Here is a 21113-nt window from a genome sequence, read left to right as displayed (position 1 = left end):
AAACTGAATGAAAAATGTAATACCACACAGTACAGACATGTTTGATAAAAGCTTTACATTCAACAACTATTAAACACAATATCATGGAATGATTTATTGATAACACTAGTATCTGTCTTTTTTGTTACATTTTAAGTTTTTTGCTATACAGGATCAAGGGATGGATTTAAATTCTTTTAAAATTAAGTTCTTGCATTAAATGTCGTTTTCTTCAAGGAATTTCAGTAAATGTATGTTGCATGAATATATTTAAATTATTTTTGACCTCTTATTTTTAATTAGAGAAAAAGAACAGTTAATTTTGTCGTGTTTGTCATGAGCCACTTTGTGAGACTTTTTTTTTTTTAAGTAGTTTCTAAAGCTGCATTTGGCTCACTTGTCTTGATCTGGCTCTAGGTAGTCCTCATCCCTCTTCACCAATCCTGGGGCTGCTGTGTTTAAGTCATGTGGTGTTTCAGGGCTGTCGTGGATCTCTGCTGTAGTCTGTGCAGTTTCAGGGATTGTATCAATGTCATCATAACTCTCCTGTGGATCTTCCACTTCGTAGGTTACCCCGTCTGTCACAAAGAAAAATGTTTGGCACAGTTAAACACTGATTAGATTGATGCCATTTTCAAATTTGAAATTTATTGGTACTGAAATGTGAAAACACTGTGTTCAAACTGGTTCAGAACTTTCTAGTGTTTTCATTATGGACACCTTCATGAACGTTGATGTCTTGGGCAGCAGGAGCAGTAGTGGCCGGAAAGGTCAGGGGTCGAGCCTCATCTGCTTCATCAATATCATCATAAGGTAAAGAGGAAACACTCCGCCCATCATTTTCTGAGACAAATTCAGTCTCAGATCTGAATCCTGAATGAAAAAAAGCTAATATTGTATTAAAAAATAAACTTTCACATCCCAGATCTGTGCCTGGACTTTATATCTACCAATATAAAGTCCATATATATATATATATATATATATATATATATATATATATATATATATATATATATATATATATTAGGGGTGCAACGATATTCGTATCGATATTGAACCGTTCGATACAGTGCTTTCAGTTCGGTACGCATATGTATCGAACAATACAGCATTTGTAATTAATTTTATCAATTTTCCTTCTGACTATGCTGTCTGTGTTGAGCGCTCAGTGAATCTGCATTCGACTACTCCGCCTAGGCTCGACAGTGCAGCCTAGGCGGAGTAGTCGAATGCAGATTCACTGAGCGCTCAACACAGACAGCATAGTCAGAAGGAAGAGCACAGGGCAAGCTAGCGAGACAGAAGTTAAGCTCTCCTTGTAACAGGCAAATTGAACCTCATTCAGATCTGGCGTTTGGAATTATTTTGGTTTTCATGTGACGTATGACCCTGAAGGTAAGCGAGTCATGGACTAAAGTAAAACAGTATGTTGGATGTGCCATGCAATGCTCAATTACATTGGTGTGAACTAGTGTGTTAGCGCAGTTAGCTCGTTAACGTGTTGGCCGTCTAGCCCCATGCACGGAGCGATCGGCGGTAGCTCGTTAACGGAGATTTGCCGTGTTGTGGCGTTAAGGTCATTTCAACGAGATTAACCTGAAAGCACTAGTGGGAACACAACGAATATGACTGCACATTTACGCCGACATCATCCTAGTGCAAAGACAAAAACAACAAGCATGCTACTAACTTTAGCCGAGTCATTTAGACAGCTGTTAGCACATGATTCTCCTTATGCTGCTGAGAATATAGCCCAGAAGAAGCGGATAGTATAGCTTTTATTTTGGAAAGAGCCATTTCTCTGTAATAAACTCTCTTTTCCAAAGATGAGTGATTCCTCAATCAGATACAGGGCTCGCAATATCGCTAGCCCGACGTCCCGGAGCTAGCGATTTTTTCAGTCGGGCTACCAAAATCTATCTCTTCCCTGCCCGTCGGGCTATTGTAGGAAAAATATATGTCAATGCTTTTGCATTCTTTCAGAAATGTAGCTGGGTAATTATGTCATTGGCATCGGTGAGCCACTGTCAATATGTGACATATTGAAGTCGCGTTTGAATTTGCGCTTGTTTTTTTGCTTTCACTTTGCAATCGTGCGAACTGTGTATAGAGAGTGACAGCACTGATCTGTGAGTGATGATAATTTGTGCACCAATTCCTCTGACATCGTCTTATTAATCGTTAGCTTACTATGCAAACATGACAAGTGAAATCTCCCGCAGCAAGCTTAAACATGTGAGAGGTTGATCGCGCAGAGAATCGCTGAGCTTATGTGAGTGCATGTGTAAAAGCATTTCAGTTCTGCTGAGCCAAATAAGACAGGTCAGGGTGAAGAAGTGACAGCCAAAGAAAAGCTTACCACAAAACGGAGAAGTTATGACAAATCAGACTATAAGGCAAAAAGAAAGTGCAGCTTTATGGTTTCATGGACAAAAGAATTTCTGTGGCTGCAATATGATGAGCTAAATAACCAGGGCTGCACATAAGTGGTCCGCAGGTGCGCATTCGCTGTCAAAATAAAAAACACGCACAAGGGTTAGGGTTAAATTTAAAAACTGTACTTTTGAGTTAAAATATATATTTATAATTTTAATAAATGACAAATAAAAAATGCATGAACATTTTTTTTGTATCAAAAAAATATCGAACCGTGACACCAAAGTATCTGGCCAAAGGAGGCGATAGAAGCCACTGACATAAAGACAAGAAAGCTCCTTACCATGCATGGAGGGTTTCACCCCAAGTCCAGCACCCTGAGGCTGTACGCTAAGCGGAAGGAAGGGGGCCGGGGACTGGTGAGTGTCAGCACCACAGTCCAGGATGAGACAACGAACATCCAAGAATACATTGGGAAGATGGCCCCAACTGACCGAGTGCTCAGTGAATACCTCAACAAAGAGGAGGGAGACGAGGAACCATCATGGAAGGACAGGCCCCTGCACGGTATGTACCACCGGCAGATAGAGGAGGTGGCTGATATCCAGAAAGCCTACCAGTGGCTGGACAAAGCTGGACTGAAAGACAGCACAGAGGCACTAATCATGGCAGCACAAGAACAAGCTCTGAGTACAAGATCCATAGAGGCTGGGGTCTATCACACCAGGCAAGACCCCAGGTGCAGGCTGTGTAAAGATGCTCCAGAGACAATCCAGCACATAACAGCAGGGTGCAAGATGCTAGCAGGCAAGGCATACATGGAACACCATAACCAAGTGGCCGGCATAGTGTACAGGAACATCTGTGCCGAGTATAACCTGGAAGTCCCAAGGTCAAAATGGGAGATGCCCCCAAGGGTGGTGGAGAATGACCGAGCTAAGATCCTGTGGGACTTCCAGATACAGACGGACAAAATGGTGGTGGCTAACCAACCGGACATAGTGGTGGTAGACAAACAGAAGAAGACGGCCGTAGTGATCGATGTAGCGGTTCCGAATGACAGCAATATCAGGAAGAAGGAACACGAGAAGCTGGAGAAATACCAAGGGCTCAGAGAAGAGCTCGAGAGGATGTGGAGGGCGAAGGTAACGGTGGTCCCCGTGGTAATCGGAGCACTAGGTGCGGTGACTCCCAAGCTAGGCGAGTGGCTCCAGCAGATCCCGGGAATAACATCGGAGATCTCTGTCCAGAAGAGCGCAGTCCTGGGAACAGCTAAGATACTGCGCAGGACCCTCAAGCTCCCAGGCCTCTGGTAGAGGACCCGAGCTTGAAGGATAAACCGCCCGCAGGGGCGTGCTGGGTGTTTTTATATATATATATATATATATATATATATATATATATATATATATATATATATATACACTGATTTTTACCTTTTTATCTTCTTTTTCATATTTAAATATGTATTACATAAAATATGTATTTATTTTATTGTTATTTATATTTATTTCTTTGTATGCTTAATGTATGGTTTTTAACTGCTATCTCTGTTTTATTATTGGAAAGCACTTTGGTCAACTTTGTTGTTTTTAAAGTGCTATATAACTAAAGTTGGATTGGATTGGATAATGTGTATATAACTGGTTCCACTCTGATACAATCTGACACAGAAGCTAAAGCTAGTGGCAAGAGAAAAGGTGGGGGTCTGGATTTATATGTGAACAAAAGATGGTGTAATCCTGTCAAAGAGAAGATGCGTTGTCCTGATATTACTTTTTTGAAAGATAATTTTACTTTTTATACCTGTTTTATGTCTATCTTTTTGAAATTTAGGTGAAATTTAAATTTGTGCACCTTCAACTCGACAGCAGGAAGGATGACGTTGAAGAGGATAAAAAACATATACATGTTTTTATATGAAACATATAAAAACAGGTAACAATTTATATGGGCAGAGCCACTGACGTTCTTGATATAGTACAGTTATTTAAAAATAAGTTATGAAGACAGAAAACTGTAGTACTAACATGCAGTAGTTAGTGTAGGTGGTGCAGCTTCTCATATTATCGTGTCCAAATTAAAATAACGATAGTAGTGGTGTAGAGTATATCAAAGGCCATTAAGCTATGGACTTTAAACACTGTTTAGAAAGAAAAACAGATAAGATAACACTGAATGAATGACTCACTGCCACGACTGAAGTCTTCCATCTCATTGTCTTTGTCCATGACGTCCTCATAATCTCCACTTTCAAACTCCATGTCTTTCCCTGGCAGCATTCTTGCTGAAAGGTTACAGTGTTATAAATTTACTCATACAGCAACAGCTGTCTCACCAATGCACTGTGCTAATGTACCAGTGAAGTAACTGTACAAGGAGCACAGGAGCATGAAAAGCACACCACAAGCACAGGCGTTCTTAATTTTCCCTGTTCTGTATTTACATTTGGTCGAGTTTGGTGGAGCTGATGTGCTCCTTGTTCAATCAGCAGCAGTGACGGCATTATTTGAGTCAGAATTCAGTCAGTATGCTGAAAGACTGCCCTCTAAAAGTTTCCAACACCCTTTTCCTTTAAGCATGAAAGCTCTGGATTGATCTCATGTTCAGTCAGGATTTTTATGCCTTTTAAGGTAATTCATTAGAGCAAAAACAAACAAATAAAAAAACATGTGTGTAAGTCATGTAATAAATATACTCACCTAAAGCTCTGGACTCCCTGACTCTCCTGACATACATTCGTATAAATGAAGAAATCAAGATCACTACAACAAGAAGAAATATCACACCCACGATAATAGGTCCTGTGGGTATAGGCGGACGTGGTGGGGTTGGTGTTGCGGTAGTCAGTGTTTCATAGTCTGAAATCACACACAGCCAGTTTATTATGTTTTTTTCCGGATTCAGTTACAGTGAGTTTGAATTCCACTTTATCTGTATCACGTTGATCAAAGTAAGTCAGCTCAGATTTACAGAATACAAAAAGTGTCTTTCTGTCAAAAACAACTAATTGATTGATGGATTCATGGTTTCTCTTACCGGGACAATATATTTTAACTTGATTAGTGCTTTCACAGGAACTTCTTTTGACAGAGCGCCTGACATCCATGGTAACATCAGTGAACTCCAGTGTTGTTTCTAAGTTGACCTTGAATCAAATTTAAACTTTTTCACATTTAGAGATACAGCCAAAATCAAAAACACTGAAATTTTCTCTGGCAGTAAAAAAACAGGCCGGACTGAAGCAACACACAGCAAAAGAAGTCACTAGAAGTCCAGACCAAAAGTATTGGGACATTCAATTTCTTTTATATTTCTGCAAACTTTGTGTCAGCAAAGTGTCCAGAAAGTTTCAAACATTTGGTCAATTTGTGTTTATTCAGATACAAGTCTCATGCATTTCTTTCCATTTTATAAACCTAAATATTTAAAATGTGAGATTCCAGTCTTCATTATTAGATTAAGCTGAGACACAGAGCCAGGAAACTGTCCATGATTTTGGTTTGTAGAATATGAGACAAATCAGTGACCGATTCAAGATGTAAAATGTAAAGATTTACCTGTTTGATTTCCGTAGAGGTGCTAGGGGTCTCTTTATCAATCTCTTCACAGAGCTTTAAGTTTTGGGAATGATTAAATGGACATACTCTTTCCCACTTATCTCGATAATTGACATAAAGGACACCTCCATGTTTTTCAGTCGTGCGGAACTTTACACTTTCTGTAAAAGCAAAGAAACTGTGTTTAAAGAAGGAAACAAGCTCATCCACTTCTGTCTGGCAAATATGATGTTAGAGATGGTCACCTTAGCTTTAGCAAAATCACTAGGAGCAAAGCAAGCACCTGTCATCACTCTGCATTTATTAAAGTTGGAGTGTAAAACATGTGTTCCACATATTTATTTTTAGAAATTTTCAACAAATAACTCAGATTTCTGGACAGAACCTGCCAGACTATAAGTGTCATGGTTTGCAATGAAAATTATTTGTAGCTTCACTATCTTATAATGAGCTTGACAATGTCATTTTTATTTTAAAGAAATAATCTTCTGTTTTATAAAATAAATACCTAAAAATTATCCCAAGATAATGAATTAAAATATTACCAGAATTAAGAGAGGACATACATGTATGTACTGTATATAGGGATGAGTTTATGGAAAGAGAGGTGTATGGACTCACACTTACCACTACAAGTAATGAACACCACATTTTTGTCACACTTTCCTTTAGTCCTCCTGCACTGGCCAATGATGGAATGGTACTTTTCACAGCTGACATGGTAAATGTTACCTGAACCCTTTGATGGAGCTTTGGATTCAATGAAGACAGCATTGCCACAAAGGTTTTCTTGGCAAACTTTGTGTGCATAGGATAGATCCCAGTTACTAGCACACACTGGAACGTCATCTATCCTCACTTCCCCACGACAGCCCTGTGAAAGGCTGACACTGGGCTCCTCTGGGAAGGAAAGCAATAAACACTGCAGTCAAGTATTGATAAAGACATAAAGCACTGAGGTAGAAATGATCAGTTAATCTTCTCTGCACTGCAAAGTCAAAATATGAAGCACAAGTCCATAATCAAATAGTTCATTTAACACTTTTAGCTTTGGTTTGTTACTTTATCCAGTGTATCTGGAATAATTCTCCTTCACACTCCGAGTGTCTTGTTTCACTCTTCAGTGTTTCCAGTGCAAATGTAAAAAGTCTGTGATCATTTAAGATCAGTCCTGCTGATATAAATCTTACTTTTGCATTCAATAAAGACAGGCTCCTTCCTTGAGGGTGTGGTTTTATTTTCACATTCCCAAATGCTTCCTGGATTTTCACCACAGCTGAAGCTTTTGTTCCAAAAAGAATCTATTTCAATTGTTTGGGGGTGGATTTCATTTGTTGATTTGTATCCACCACAGTCCATATCCTGGCAAAGCTTTTCCTTCTCAGTTTCATTGAAGTTTTCTCTGGAAACAGCACTGAGTCCCTGTCTCCAGTGAACCAACACTGTTCCACTACAGGCCTTTTTGTCAGGTACCATCGTCCTCCATTCTGAGACAGACAAGAGAAATAAAAAGTTCACAAAACATGATGTAACCAACAGGATCTGAATGATATAAATAACACACTCTGCACACAGAAATGACATTATGATCCTGCATCAACTTAAAGTTTTACACTTTTGAAGTTTAGCTACCCTTCTGACTGCTGTGTAAATAAAATGATTTTATAGAGTGATAACAAAGAGATGACAACTGATGACAGCGATATTTCTATAACCATCAGACTGCACAGGCCAGCTGTTTCCAGCTGATTCCAGACATTAAGTGAGTCAGACTGTGTGGCAGAGCCGTACTGGTGACATGGACAACAAGCAGAAAAGAAAAGAGTAAAACTGAGTAGAACAAATATCATTAATGGAGGTGAGGATGTTAACATTCTACCCTTTATTGCACTAACAGTAACCTTTGAAGGCGAGCATGTCAAAGTTTGAACGCAGCATTATTTTTATCTCAACATTTTTCTGAAATACAAACTAGTCTCAGTTTGTTTCAATTTCAATTCAGTTTCAAAGCCTTTATTTTAAAATTAGGCTGAAGGAGCAAAGAATAATTCAGAAACTGCTGACACAAAGATCATTATACACACCAGAGCATCGGAGGCCACTGTGTTTGCAGGCAGCTGTAGAAGCAGTAACACTGCTGCATGCAGATAATGGACTGTTAGCATTTGCAATGCAGTTTAGGTTTGAAATGGCTAATTTATCTGCTGGTGCAGGTCCAAAGTAGGGAAGAGTCTCGACAGCATCACCACATTTAAGCTCCTGACAGATGGTGTTTCCATTGTTAGTGTCTTTGAGAGCATCCTCGCACACAGGGATCCACTTCCCCTCATACTCCACCTCTACGTTTCCAAAGCATTTGTAACTGGGAATGCTAAATCTGGGCTTGACACTACCTGCAAGAAAACAAAACAAAAATAATAATACCATATATTTATAATAGTCTTATTTTATTTTTAATTAGAATTTTAAGCAACAAGAACTATCATCATCTTAGTGTAAAGAATTTCAGTCTGATAGCTTCAGAAAGATTTATATTTGCTTCTTTAACACAAATGAGCTTAATTATAAAAACAGTATTTAAAAAGATATTTTTAAAACATTTGAAGGAACATTTAAAAACAGACTTATGTCTTTTTGTTTGTTTTTTACATTCTGTTATCCTGTAACTTAGTGACTGAAGAATCAACAAACCAATAAAACTGGCACTTTTTTCCAAAGGGTCCAAATCAGTTGAAAATGAAACTTTTTAAAAAGCAAGTTATGACATTTATTATATTTTTGTAATATAAAATTACTTTTAAAAAAACAATTACCTGAGCAAACAACATAGGCTGGTTTTTGTTTACAGGACTTATCATTGTCCTGGTTTTTGACAAAGATGCTCTGTGTCAGGTCAGTAGTCTGATTTGTCGGGTGTAAACTCTTAAAGAGGATATCACCATCTTTGGGACTGTTGTGGGCTTTTATGGGCGTCCCACAGTTCAGCTTTTCACACAGCTTCACAGACTTGTCTTCTGTCCAGGTGTCTCCACACATATCTCCTTCTTTCTCTTCTACACGAATCCTGACTTTTCCCCAGCAGCTGTTCGTCAACCTCATCTCAATATTTCCTGTTGTGACATGAAAAAGTTAAATTTAAGAGGAAACTAGTATCAGCAGATATTTCACAACTTCTTAGACCAAGCTAGGTTTCAGAAAAAATAGAAAATAGTAGAAATTTGATTGAGAGAAAACAAGGAGGTGAATGTACATCTATGGACATTAAAAGGTAAAGTCTGTTATAAATAAATTGTCTCTTCTGAGTGGATCACATTACAACTAGTGACACAATAAATCAATTCCATATTGACGTCAGTCTTAGTTTTATACTTTAACTCCTTCATATTTCACATTACCTGAACATTTCACATAAGCAGTAGAATTATGGTGGTCAGGAGGCAGAGGTGTAGTTTGGTTACACTCAAAAAGAGAGTTTTCTCTGGATGAGCAGCTAAAAGAGTTTTTCCAAACTTTATTAATCATATCAGCCGTAGAATTGAAAGAAAAGTTTGCAGCGTTCCCACAATGCATCTGCTGACACACTGTGTCTGCAGACTCTTGGTTCCATGTCTCTTTAGACCCAGAGAGCCAGTAGATTTCTCTGCCATGCTCTATCCCCACATGACCAGAACAGGTTCCACTTAAAAACACCACCTTGTGACCTGATGGACACAAAGAGAGAAACATGATATACAGTAAGTGGCTGTGCAGGTCGTCTACCTGTTGAAAGGTCATTCGTTCATGTGTGAATGTTAGACAAAGCCCTTAGACACAGGATTAAAGCACTGCATGAATGTGTGCTTGTGACTGGGTTAATTGGGCTTGTAGTAAAAAGCGCTTTGACTTTAAAATGCTGAATGTGTTTGCTGATAGCTGAGCAGAATAATGATTCTCTACTACTTTCAGCAAAACACACTCTGGGTGCTCTAAAGGAGTAGAAAAGCATTATATATATGTATGAGCACCAGCTAGTTTTTGTTTGCAGTGTAGGTGCTGCATTCTGGACCAGCTAAACACGAGCTAAAGAGGACCGAGAGGTGCATGTGACAAGTGAGTCACAGTACTCAAGACAACAGAAAATTAAAGCGTGCAATAAAAGTTCCACAAAGCTAAGTGTCAGTAAGGGTCTGAAATTTGTGATGTTTCCTAATTAAATGAGAGAAATAGACTGGGTGAGCGTTGAGATGTGAGATTCAAATTTCAAATCAGTACCAAAAATGATACGAAGGCTCTTAAATGATGATTCGGTTTTACTGTAACAACTGACAACCTCAGATTTTTTAGAATTAAGGTGAAGGAAATTTAAAGACATTAAAAGCAATGAAGAATGCTTGTTATTTATTCCTGTTGTCTTACTATTTATATTTTATTTCTGCACACTTGACGAGGAGCCCCCACAATTTTGTGGTAAATTTACAATGACAATAAAAGACTATTCTATTCTATTCTATTGGCCAAGGTGTGAGTGGCTGGTAAACACTCCACTATTGGGAAAACATTGTTTTGTCTGTAATTAGTCTGCTAATCTACTGACAAAGACATTTGGCACCCAAAAAAGCCTAATGACTTTTTCACAAAAGACCAGTGATGGGAATAAAGGCGTTACAAGTAACGGCGTTACTAACGGCGTTACTTTTTTCAGTAACGAGTAATCTAACTAATTACTATTCCAATCGTTACAACGCCGTTACAGTTACTAAGAAGAAAACGCGGTCCGTTACTATTTTTCAACAAACAGACGGTTGAAGCTGTCTTCAGCTTACCGCATCTTATATCAGTTGCATGGAAGTAGCTGTAAGTAATCTGGACGCTACAGCTTTAAGCAGCTGCGCGCGCTCCCGCGGACGGTAATCACGATCGCTGTCTAGCACAACACCTGGAGCTAAGGGGGCAAAACAATCACATGAGTGCTGCTGTTTGACTGAGGAAGAATAAAGTAGTCGTGGTAAGCCAATCACATGACCACTTAAAGACAAAGCAACAAGGTGATATATACCAGTTTTTAAATTGTGTTGATAGGCCACGTAAAACCAGAGTCATGATAAACAATATATACGTGGCGTTTTTTCCTGAATAGTTTTGTCACGTTTACTGTCTAAGGACAGCGTTAGCAAGCACTCTCTGCTTATGAGCAAAAACAAAAACAAAAAAACAAAAACAGAGGTTTTAGGAGTGACGGCGAGAGAGAGAGATTTGTGACATTTAGTGTGTTTGGAGTGTGTAGTTAATGTGTTGTCTTGTGTAGTTAGTGTGTAGTGTTGTGGATAGTTTTGTGTTGTGTGTCAGAACAATGAGGCGACTGCTGTCTCCAGGTAGAAACAGGGGTGATACACCTGCTGCTGTCAGACCTGCAGGTATCAGGCTGTGATGTTCTCCTTTATAGTGGACAGAAATATTTGGAGTGGCACAAATAATTTGTGTGGCATCTTATTGAAGGCAGAACAGCTGATTGTTATGTAAATAGTTTGAAATTGTTATTTAAAAAGTCAAGGTAAATGGATGCAAATAACTTTGTTGTTTGCAAAACTTGTGCATAGAATTTTAAAATTGACAATTTATATTTGCATTTAAAGTTATGAAATATGATTCATTAAACATGTTTGTGGTTGTTACAGTAAAAAAGTATAACTTTTTCTACTCTGAATTTATGTTTTTTTGTCTGATTTTAGATCAATTGTGTTAATACAGCATGTCAAAATGAAAACATAACTGTAAATTCAGACACGTGAGGCTGTGCTGAAAACAATGATACCAAACAAGGCAAAGTAAATAGTTTTTAAGGTGAAATGTAGAGGAAACATCAAAAGTAGTCAAAAATGGCCAATTATACCGTGGACCAACACTGCAAAAAGACAAATTGTTTATTTGGGTTTCTAGTTGGATTTTCACAGGTAAGTGTATTTAGACCTTAGACTTGATGATTTAATAAATAGAAGCATGTAACTAAGCAGAGGGAAAAAACACTTTTTTCTTCTGACTGACATCGATGAATGAAAATGTCTTTTTCCTGGTTCTAGCATTTTATTATATTTCAGTATGTTTACTTTGGGAAAGCACTATCATTTGTGACACATGTGTAATTACTTATAACAGTTATACACAGCAACAAGGTCAAAGGGCACGTGACACTCACCCTCACAGGTGATTCCAGCTGCTTCCGCTTCCCGATCCGAAAATTGGTTGTTTGAGTTTTCTGTTAAACACTCAGATATCTTTGATATCTTCTTATTTCTCGGACACGTTATTGACAGGAAGCTACCAGAACCCTGACTGAATTTTTCAGTTTTGCCTTTTTCCCCACATTGCAGTTGTTTGCAGACAGCTGCTGATTGAGCGTCTGTCCATCCTTTTACAGGAACTTTCTTCCACTGGCCCTCATGCTTTATCTCCAATCTTCCAGCACATCTTCCAGGACCATCTGCCAGTTTCACCTCCACACTGCCTGTACCACGACAATAAGAGATTTATCAGCCACGAAACACAAAAAGAATAAATACATTAAATTAAACTCTTACTGAACACATTTTGGGAAAATTTAATCATAATTTAACAATGTCACAATTTCACTGAATGAAGTAACTCATTTTCTCTCTCGACATAGAATTTATTGCAGGATTTAAAATCCCATTATAAAAGCAGACAAAGGCCATCAGCAGCCACTCTGTACATTTCCACTGCTGTATCTCACCTGAACACACCACATAAGGTTGGTTTGAACACTGGATGTTCTTGCCATGCTGAGCCTGACAGTGCCACAGTGAGGACTCATTGCCTTTGCAGCTCACATGGTCCATTATCCCTCCTGAATTCTGATGTTCTTCAGTATAAATCAGCTAGAACAAAGCATTTATGAGTTTATGTTATTTCATTGATAATCATCCAGTATTAATGGTGCACGTTAGTACACTTATCACAATAAATCCAGTAGCACTGCTGTATGGACAGTTTCTGATACATGAACGCTCAGTATCCATGTATCAGAACAACAGGTAACTTATGGTGACTAAACTTGAAAACTCACTTCCCCACATCCAAGCTCCTTGCAGACCAATTCAGCTTCAGTTTTAGTCCAGGAGGAGGCACACACAGGATTAACTGAACCTTTCACTTCAATATTAACTGTACCATAGCACTTGCTGTCTTTGCCAGAGTGCTTCAGAACTACTTTAACTTTATCTGAGAGAGAGAGAGAGAGAGAGAGAGAGAGAGAGAGAGAGAGCAGTTTCACAGTGTGAAGTGTTTGCTTGGAAGTTGTTTGTGTTGGAATATAGATGTGTTGAATTACCTGTGCATGTCACATTAAGGTTTTTGTTTGTGCGGTTGTTTGGGCTGAGAGAGTTACCGCAGTGCATTTGCTGGCACACATCAAAATCAAAGTTGTCCTGTTGAACAGGTACCCAGTTGTTATTTTCTTCTTTTTCCAGCTGCCCAGAACACACATTTGACTGGTTTCCTTTGAGCTGCAGTCTCGTATAACCTGTTCATAAAAACACTTTCACCGTGTGTGTGTGTGTGTGTGTGTGTGTGTGTGTGTGTGTGTGTGTGTGTGTGTTACCTTCACATATGACAGAAACAGGTTTGCATGATGCTGAATTGTCCTGTTCGCCATTCACGCACTGCCACAGATGATCTGGATCTGCATTTTTAAAGGCTGAACAATCGATCTTCATCTTTGATGAGTCCCTGAAATTATCACTAACCATACTCTCTGAGGGAGGAATTTCTCTGAGTCCACCACACCCGAGATTTTTACACAGAAGCCTGGCTTCTTTTTCACCTTTTTAAGAGAGGAATTAAAACAGTCCAAAACATTTCGAAAAGCAATAAAATATTATTATAGCATCAAATTGAGAGAGAAATGTTGACAATATTTGAACAGCTCTGCCACATAGAAGATTAGCAAAAAGAAAATACATACCAATGCTGTTGTTACAAAAGTAACCCGGAGGTTTGCCATCAATGGAGTACTTGACAGCTCCAGCACATTTGTGTCTATCCAGGCTCAATGTGATATTACCTTGAGGAACGCACTCAATTACCAGCCAAATATAAATACAGATAAAAAACAACAAACACCACAATCGATCCTATCAAGTAATTTCCAATACAGTTCATTTTCTTAATTTTCTTAACAACTTTTAGCGAAGAGTTTAAGCTTTTAAAGTTGCAGTTTTTGTCAGTACTTTCAATACCCCCCACCCCCCCCCCACCTCCCCCCCCCCCCCAGAAAAAAAAGAGAAAGAAAGATCTAACAAACTTACTTGAACACTTAAGTTTTTTCACTGTGAGCTTTGAGTAATAGCTGGACTTCCAACCAGGATGTTTACATTTCCACAGAGCGCTCTCGTGTCCTTCACACTTCAGTTCATTGAGCCAGATCGGTCTGTCTTCAGAAGGCTTAACAGTATCTGTTACTGAGTTCTCCACAGGTTCCCCACAGTGAGTGCTCTTACAAACCACTTTTTCAGTGTTCTTGTCCCAGTGTGTATCCCCAACATAACCCGATATGTTGTTATGGTAGACTTCAAGGTAGCCTTCACATGGGTAGCCTCCTTTGTTTTTTAGAATCAGTTTGTCCTCAGCTAGGAACATACAAGGTTTATACAGCAAATTATTATTATTGTTATGATTTTTTCATGGCTGACTTACTTTTGGGAACTGCAAAGTAAATATTTAAAGTTGTAAGTTTAAAATGTCTTTTGTTTATTTGTTTTTTATCTGAATATCGGTAAAAACACTTTTTTTACAAATCTTTTTAATCCCTTCATGTCTTTCTTTAGGATAATATCATCATTCCTCAGCAGATTTATACAAAAACAACAATGAAAAACCACAGTGGTTTATATTTTTTTAACACATGGGGTGTCTATTGTAAATGGCATAGATTAAGAGGAAGGGTATTGTACACCCATGACAGGTTACCAGTCTGTCACAGGGCTAACACATGGAGACAGAACACCGCTGATGCTCACACTCACCATCATCATTAAGAATTACCAATTAAACTAAGCCCTTAGTACCCATGCAGATACGAGGAGAACAGACAAACTACACACAGGAAGGCCCCAGGCTGGATTTGAATCACTTTCGCACTGTGAAGTGACAGTACTAACCACTGGACCACTGTGATTTCCAGCGAGGGCTAAATTTGCTAATGGGCCAAAATAGCATGCGAGTACAATTCGGAGGCATGCTGATGGGTGTGGTTAGTTTTATGGATAATTTACAAATATTGCACTGTTTTAAACACAGGTGCAGTCAGTTCATTTCAGGACAAAATCAGCCTGTGTTCTTAATTTCAATATTGTCCTGACTATATTTTGCACCTGCATCTGCAGAATCCGTCACAAAAATCTCGGACTTCCCTCCTCTAACACGTGCCTCTTGTCACTGAGCTCTTTGTAAATACTGTACTTTTCTTGACTTTTTTTTTGACAGAAAAACCCAGTTTGCACTTGAAAAGTCTTGATTTAAAAAAAATCACAACAGAAATCTGGACATACACTTGAATTGAACTGTTACATTTCTTCCACACCTTGAAAAGGCTGCTATAAATAAAACAATTTTACATATAGTTTTTAAATAAAATGAGAGAAGGAGAGTCATAGGTGCCCTGTGTGATTGTGAGTGCGAATGGTTCTCTGTCTCTATATGTTTGCCCTGTGACAGACTGGTGGCAACCTGCACAGGGGGTACCCTGCCTCTCGCCCTAAAACAGCTGGGATAGGCTCCTGCGACCCTGACCCGAGAGAATGGGTGTATTTTAAAATATAAATAATATTTCAAAGGTATTTCAAGGATTTCTTCCTAAGTTGAATTTTACACAAAAGTACTGCATTGATTGTTTTGGGGTTTTTTTTGGTTCAAATTCAGGATCACATCTGGACTCAGTTCTAACGCATTCACACACACGGTCATATAGAGAAATTCAAATTAGTACCAACAATTAACAATATTACTACTGTTCAGAATGAAATAAACTGAATTAACTTGCCTTGTGAGATCACCAGCTCAATGTGAGCAAGGTGGAGAAGCAGGAGGAGGAACCACATCGTCACCACAGCTCATGACTTGAGAGTGAGACAGACAAATGATGCGCTCAGCTTTATATTGCCATGGCTTCGCCCACCAAAAATGGAAATGAGCAGCATACGCGCCAAAGCTAGACTCACAAATATTAACTTAGATTGAAAGACACACAACTAACTAACACACAAGTGTCCTTACTTCATATACAGCACCTTTTTATGCTTTTCTCTTCATTAAACTAAAATTCCCCTTGATGCTGTGACACTGGCACACAACATACTGTATTAGAATGTACAATTGATCAACTGTTGATAAATTATAAATGTTAAGTTTAATAACTGATGCACATGGCTGTTTTGATGTTTTTAATTTGCTATTATTATTTTCATTTGAGATATTTCAATAAACTGATCTAGAAATGATTTTTTTACTCAGCACTCTCTATGACATAATTTTGACGCCATTAAATAATATCTGCCTCAACAGAGTCATAATATTGCTTCATGCAAACAAACTTAACATAGTTTACCAAGTTCTTTAATACTGATAAATTCAGTTAATCCATAACCACAGAAAAAAAGATGTGATGTTAACAAACTCTAATGTTATAAATGCAATTAATTTGTCTTGTGTTGCTTATGATGAATACCTTTATGCAAATGAGCACAGACAGATTATCATGTTCTTTAATACTAATAAATTTACATCACAAAATCAAAATAAGGATAGGTAACAAACATAAACACAATTTTTTAATTTAAAAAAATCATCATGAACATTTTTTTAGCAACATTGTAATAATAGTAACACCAAAAATATTCCACATAGTTTTCTACAACTAACAGATAAAATAAGTTTTTGTCTTTGATTGTTTTCAATGATTCAACAGCAGCATGCATTTGCTGTGTATGAATGAGTATTAGGGCCAGGAGTATTAAACCCTCTACAAATACCTTGTGTAGACGAGTCAGTAGAATTGGTTTTAGTTAGTTTATTACCTTTTCAGTACAGAAACACAGTGGGACGATAAGTATTAATCACACTGAAAAGATGGTGCGGAGAGCTGCATCTGGTCAGAAGGAAAAACACACAAACTTGGAATAGATAGCCAGATTTGTGCAAAATGAAATAGCTGTGAATAGAAAGATGCAAGAATATTGATGCAGTAAAGAGTTTGTATTTTGTATCCCAAGATGGCTGATCAACTTATCTACACAAAGAGTTTTTAGAGAGTGTAGCAGCCGTGCCAGTTTGTCTTGAAACGGCAACTGTAACCTCCACATTTGACTTTTTTATCAAAGTATCACTTCAACTTTAATCTCAAAATATCTACTTTAATCCTGAAATAAACACTATTTATTTCTTCTTAACATGGTCCTAATACTCTGTCATAGCTGTGCCTGTTTTCAAAGAGCTCTATAAATAAATATAGTGTGGTAAATCAATTTTAAAGAGCAACATTTTGTTTGATTTAAAATTAGTTTTTTAATCAGTGTCCTTAGCCGCAGCAGACAACTGTATAATTCCACTAGTATTGTGAAGAAGAAGGTTTCAAAGCATTTGTCTTTAATGAAGTTACATTAAATGTCAACTTCTATCAGTAACCCTGATATCTGAGATCATTATGTCCTTAAACAAAAACACAAAGCCTTAGGGAGCAGCACACACAGCAAAACATCAGCTCACATCAGAGAAATGTCAAACTATTAATATTCTTAGAAAGGAAATATTATTCAGTGAGAAAGAAAGACTTAAAAACAACAACCTCCTGCTGCATTTTATCAGACCGCATCTACAAGCTGTAAAATCTGTGAAAAAAAAAAAAAAGAAATACATATATATATATATATATATATATATATATATATATATATATATATATATATATATATATATATATATATATCATCCTGAAAGTAGAGAGCATGATATTTGAGTAAGGCTTTAAATAACATGAGGAATAATCAAAAATACTACACACAATATCCAAGTATTGTATTTCACAATGGCCAGGAGACATACACTCAAGTATGCATTGCCCAGTATATGCAGCATGTATACAGAATGTGATATATAAAATATGTATATAAACATTAACAACTAATGCATGGTAAAAACGCATCACTCTAATGGAATTATCCATCCTGACATTTTACATGTGAATGTTCCTGGATTGTGGTCACAGGTGTAAAATGAGTGTACGACAGAGCTGTGCGGCTCTGTGGCTGTCTGGCGGGAGACTTTTTGGAGCTGTGACTAACTGGAAACAACGTATTCCCCGCTGCCCTTTTGATTCTTAGTGAAATTCATTTACCCAAAAAGCCCATTTTGGCAACAAAACAAACCAAGTTGCTAAAAGGCCTGCAAGAGTTTTCTAGACATAAAGACATAAATTCTGGTTAAAGTGTCTCAGAGTCTCAAACTATCGAGGGAAGACACTTCAGGGTGCATTTGTTTTATTGTTACATACTTTATACGTCTTTATACTGTAGATATCATGAATGAATTATTAGCAGAATGTGCTTATATTATAAAAATGACAGCCAGGCCTGAGTTCTCCTGTAGACCCCCCAAATTTAAAAAAAATAATAATAATAAAAACAAAATCTACACATAAATCATAGCAATGAAAGTGTGATAATAAGGCCTTTCCTCGCCGACTGATTTATCGCTATCACTTTGTGACAGAGGTAGTGATGATGCTATAATAACATTAAGATTATTTTTGCCTTTTTTCCAGTCCCGTTATTTCTCCCCTCCTTGATGTGCAGAGAGTACAGAACACAGAGAGGCACACTTTACACACACTCTCATCAGGGTCTCTCCCTATTGTTATAAGAGACATAGATATAAATGTTTATATATATAATATAACCTATAAAAATATATATTTATAAACTACTGTCCAAAAGTCTTAAACCGCCTTTCATTTCTCTATATTTTTTCTAGTAGCTACATTAACTAGACTGAAACATGCACACATGCTTGAATTATTCATAGTGTGAAGTATTTTAACAAACGTACATATAATATGTATAATATATAGAAATTAACACACAGTATAATATTTAAATAAGATTTAAAATAAAAAATATTTTAAAAAATTGTAATATGTTTAATATATTAATAAAATATAGACTTATTTAAGAGAAATTTAGTGTGTACTTAACAACATTTTTAAATCAGGTGTTGAGACAACTTTAAAAAATGTTTTTCAACATTTTCTCTCATTTATGAATAAATTTCTTTCTTAATTTCACTCCTTTTTAAAAGTATATAAAACAAAATAATTATTATATATTTGTATATTTACATAATAAAAACTGTAAACCTATATTTGTATGTTTATTTTGTGTAAAAATATTTTTTGCTTGACATGTTTTTGTGTGTGTCTCAACGCAAAGAATCAATGTCAAGGTTCAAAGTTGCGTATCATAACTCATTGTAAATTATTCACTTCTATCAGGCTCACTAAAATACAACCACACTGGAAAAACATCAAATTAATCTAATGAAACTCTCAAAATAAATACAATAATGTTTAACTATCACATGACATCAGTTGGCATTTTTTTCAAATATGCATAACACTGAAAAAAAAGAATTGTTTTTTTAATAGTTGTTGTGGAAATCTGTTTGATTTCCTCTCGAGTACTATGGCACAACATTCTGAGTATTTGATGTCACATCGAGGCGTATGACTCACGCAGGGGTGTCTTGACCACATTTATCAGTAGGCTGATCAGAAATGAGGCATAACTGACACAACCATCAGCTCAGGGTAGGAGCTAGCTTAGCAGAAATAAAGCCACAAACATCTGGGTTGTATTTTTGAAACCAGATCGTCTATCTAAGCAGGAAACTGTGATCGTTCACATGCTTCTGCTTCAGACATATTCTCAGGAAACATGAAAGTATCAGCTCCTAACTGAGTTTTAAGTGTTTATTTGATGAAAAAATAGACGCACGTAGGGCTTATATTTGTTTTAAATATTTAAACAGCAAAGTCATGGTATTTTTCCCATTTGAATCAAACTGAACACTAAATTAAAGGGCACACCAAACAGCAAACAATACTCTCAGGGTGCACAACCACTCCTTGTTGCCCCCATAAGACAGTGTGAAAATACACATGAAACAATAACAAAATACAAGAAACTAATAAAATCAGTGCTTTCTTAACATAAATTAAGAAATCATGTGCAAGAACAACATACATGAAACAATGTTTTGAAAATATATTTTAAATTTCGGTAGCCACATCCAGGTCTGATTAAAGTGAGCACTGTCGAAAAAAAAAAAAAGGGGCAGGGATAGCTCAGTAGGTAGAGTGGTAGCCCCATGATCGGAAGGTCGGGGGTTCGACTCCACTGAACGGCTACCCTGAGGTACCTCCGAGCAAGGTACCGTCCCTACACACTGCTCCCCGGGCGCTGCACTGGCGGCTGCCCACTGCTTCACTGGGTGAATGGGTTAAATGCAGAGGAACTATTTTCCTATGGGGACTAACACGCACACTTTTTTCAGGGGATCACTTAAATAAAACCTGTTTGACAATGTGAAGTAAGATCTCAAAAAGCAACAGTCATGCCACAATTTCACTGACAGCTATCTGTCTTGTTAGAGCCATTTCTAAGGCTCTATCACTCACCAAACCAGGGTGATACCCATCAACCATTATGAGGTAAACTTAAAACAGAGGTAAGCCTTTACAGGAGTGGCTGGCCCACCAAAATGACTCCAAGAGCACATTGATGACTCGTCCAGGTCACAAAAGAACCCAGTGCAACATCAAATGCACTGGCTCATGCAGCAGGGCAATGATCCAAAACAGCAAGTCAAAAGATAAATAAATAAATACTGTAAAGGTTTTGAAGCAGCCTGATCAAAGTCCAGACTCACATCAGACTGATTTGCTTTGGCGTGACCAAACAGGTCGTTTGCGTGATGAAAAACCATTCAGTGTGGTTGACTTCAACAGTTCTGAAATGATCATTTCAAAATGGTATTTTGTATTTACTCTGGTTATTTTTGTCTCATTTCTAACATTTGTTTAATGATCTGAAACATGTAATTGTGACAAATGTGTAAAAACCATTTAATTCTGAGTACATTCATTTACTGACA

The 21113-nt window shown here is 37.4% G+C and overlaps 1 protein-coding gene across 1 annotated transcript; it reads right to left on the bottom strand.

Moving 5' to 3' along the window:
• Positions 1 to 334: 334 nt before the first annotated feature.
• LOC113013443 (scavenger receptor cysteine-rich type 1 protein M130-like) lies at positions 335 to 16016 on the bottom strand. Its single transcript, XM_026154339.1, has 19 exons — positions 15952 to 16016; positions 14219 to 14539; positions 13876 to 13974; positions 13513 to 13734; positions 13243 to 13434; positions 12979 to 13133; positions 12646 to 12790; positions 12091 to 12399; positions 9314 to 9619; positions 8732 to 9028; positions 8003 to 8311; positions 7109 to 7405; positions 6546 to 6818; positions 5919 to 6079; positions 5398 to 5506; positions 5061 to 5219; positions 4550 to 4645; positions 700 to 852; positions 335 to 557 (listed from the first exon to the last, which is right to left on the bottom strand). The coding sequence occupies exons 1-19, from the start codon at positions 16007 to 16009 to the stop codon at positions 373 to 375; spliced, it is 3846 nt and encodes a 1281-aa protein (XP_026010124.1). The 5' UTR covers positions 16010 to 16016; the 3' UTR covers positions 335 to 372.
• Positions 16017 to 21113: the final 5097 nt, after the last annotated feature.

Source organism: Astatotilapia calliptera, chromosome 20 (assembly GCF_900246225.1).
Source record: "Astatotilapia calliptera chromosome 20, fAstCal1.2, whole genome shotgun sequence".
In the NCBI taxonomy this organism is placed as follows: Eukaryota; Metazoa; Chordata; class Actinopteri; order Cichliformes; family Cichlidae; genus Astatotilapia; species Astatotilapia calliptera.
The sequence above is the reverse complement of the archived record's forward strand: the minus strand, read 5'-3'. Positions and strand labels throughout refer to the sequence as shown.

Coding starts and splice junctions, on each gene's coding strand:
- LOC113013443 (XM_026154339.1), bottom strand. CDS start 16,009: ATGTGGTTCCTCCTCCTGCTTCTCCACCTTGCTCACATTGAGCTGGTG. Junction 13,975..14,218: donor GAAAAAACTTAAGTGTTCAA/GTAAGTTTGTTA, acceptor GCGTTCCTCAAG/GTAATATCACATTGAGCCTG. Junction 4,646..5,060: donor CAGGGAGTCCAGAGCTTTAG/GTGAGTATATTT, acceptor GTAACCTTTCAG/CAAGAATGCTGCCAGGGAAA.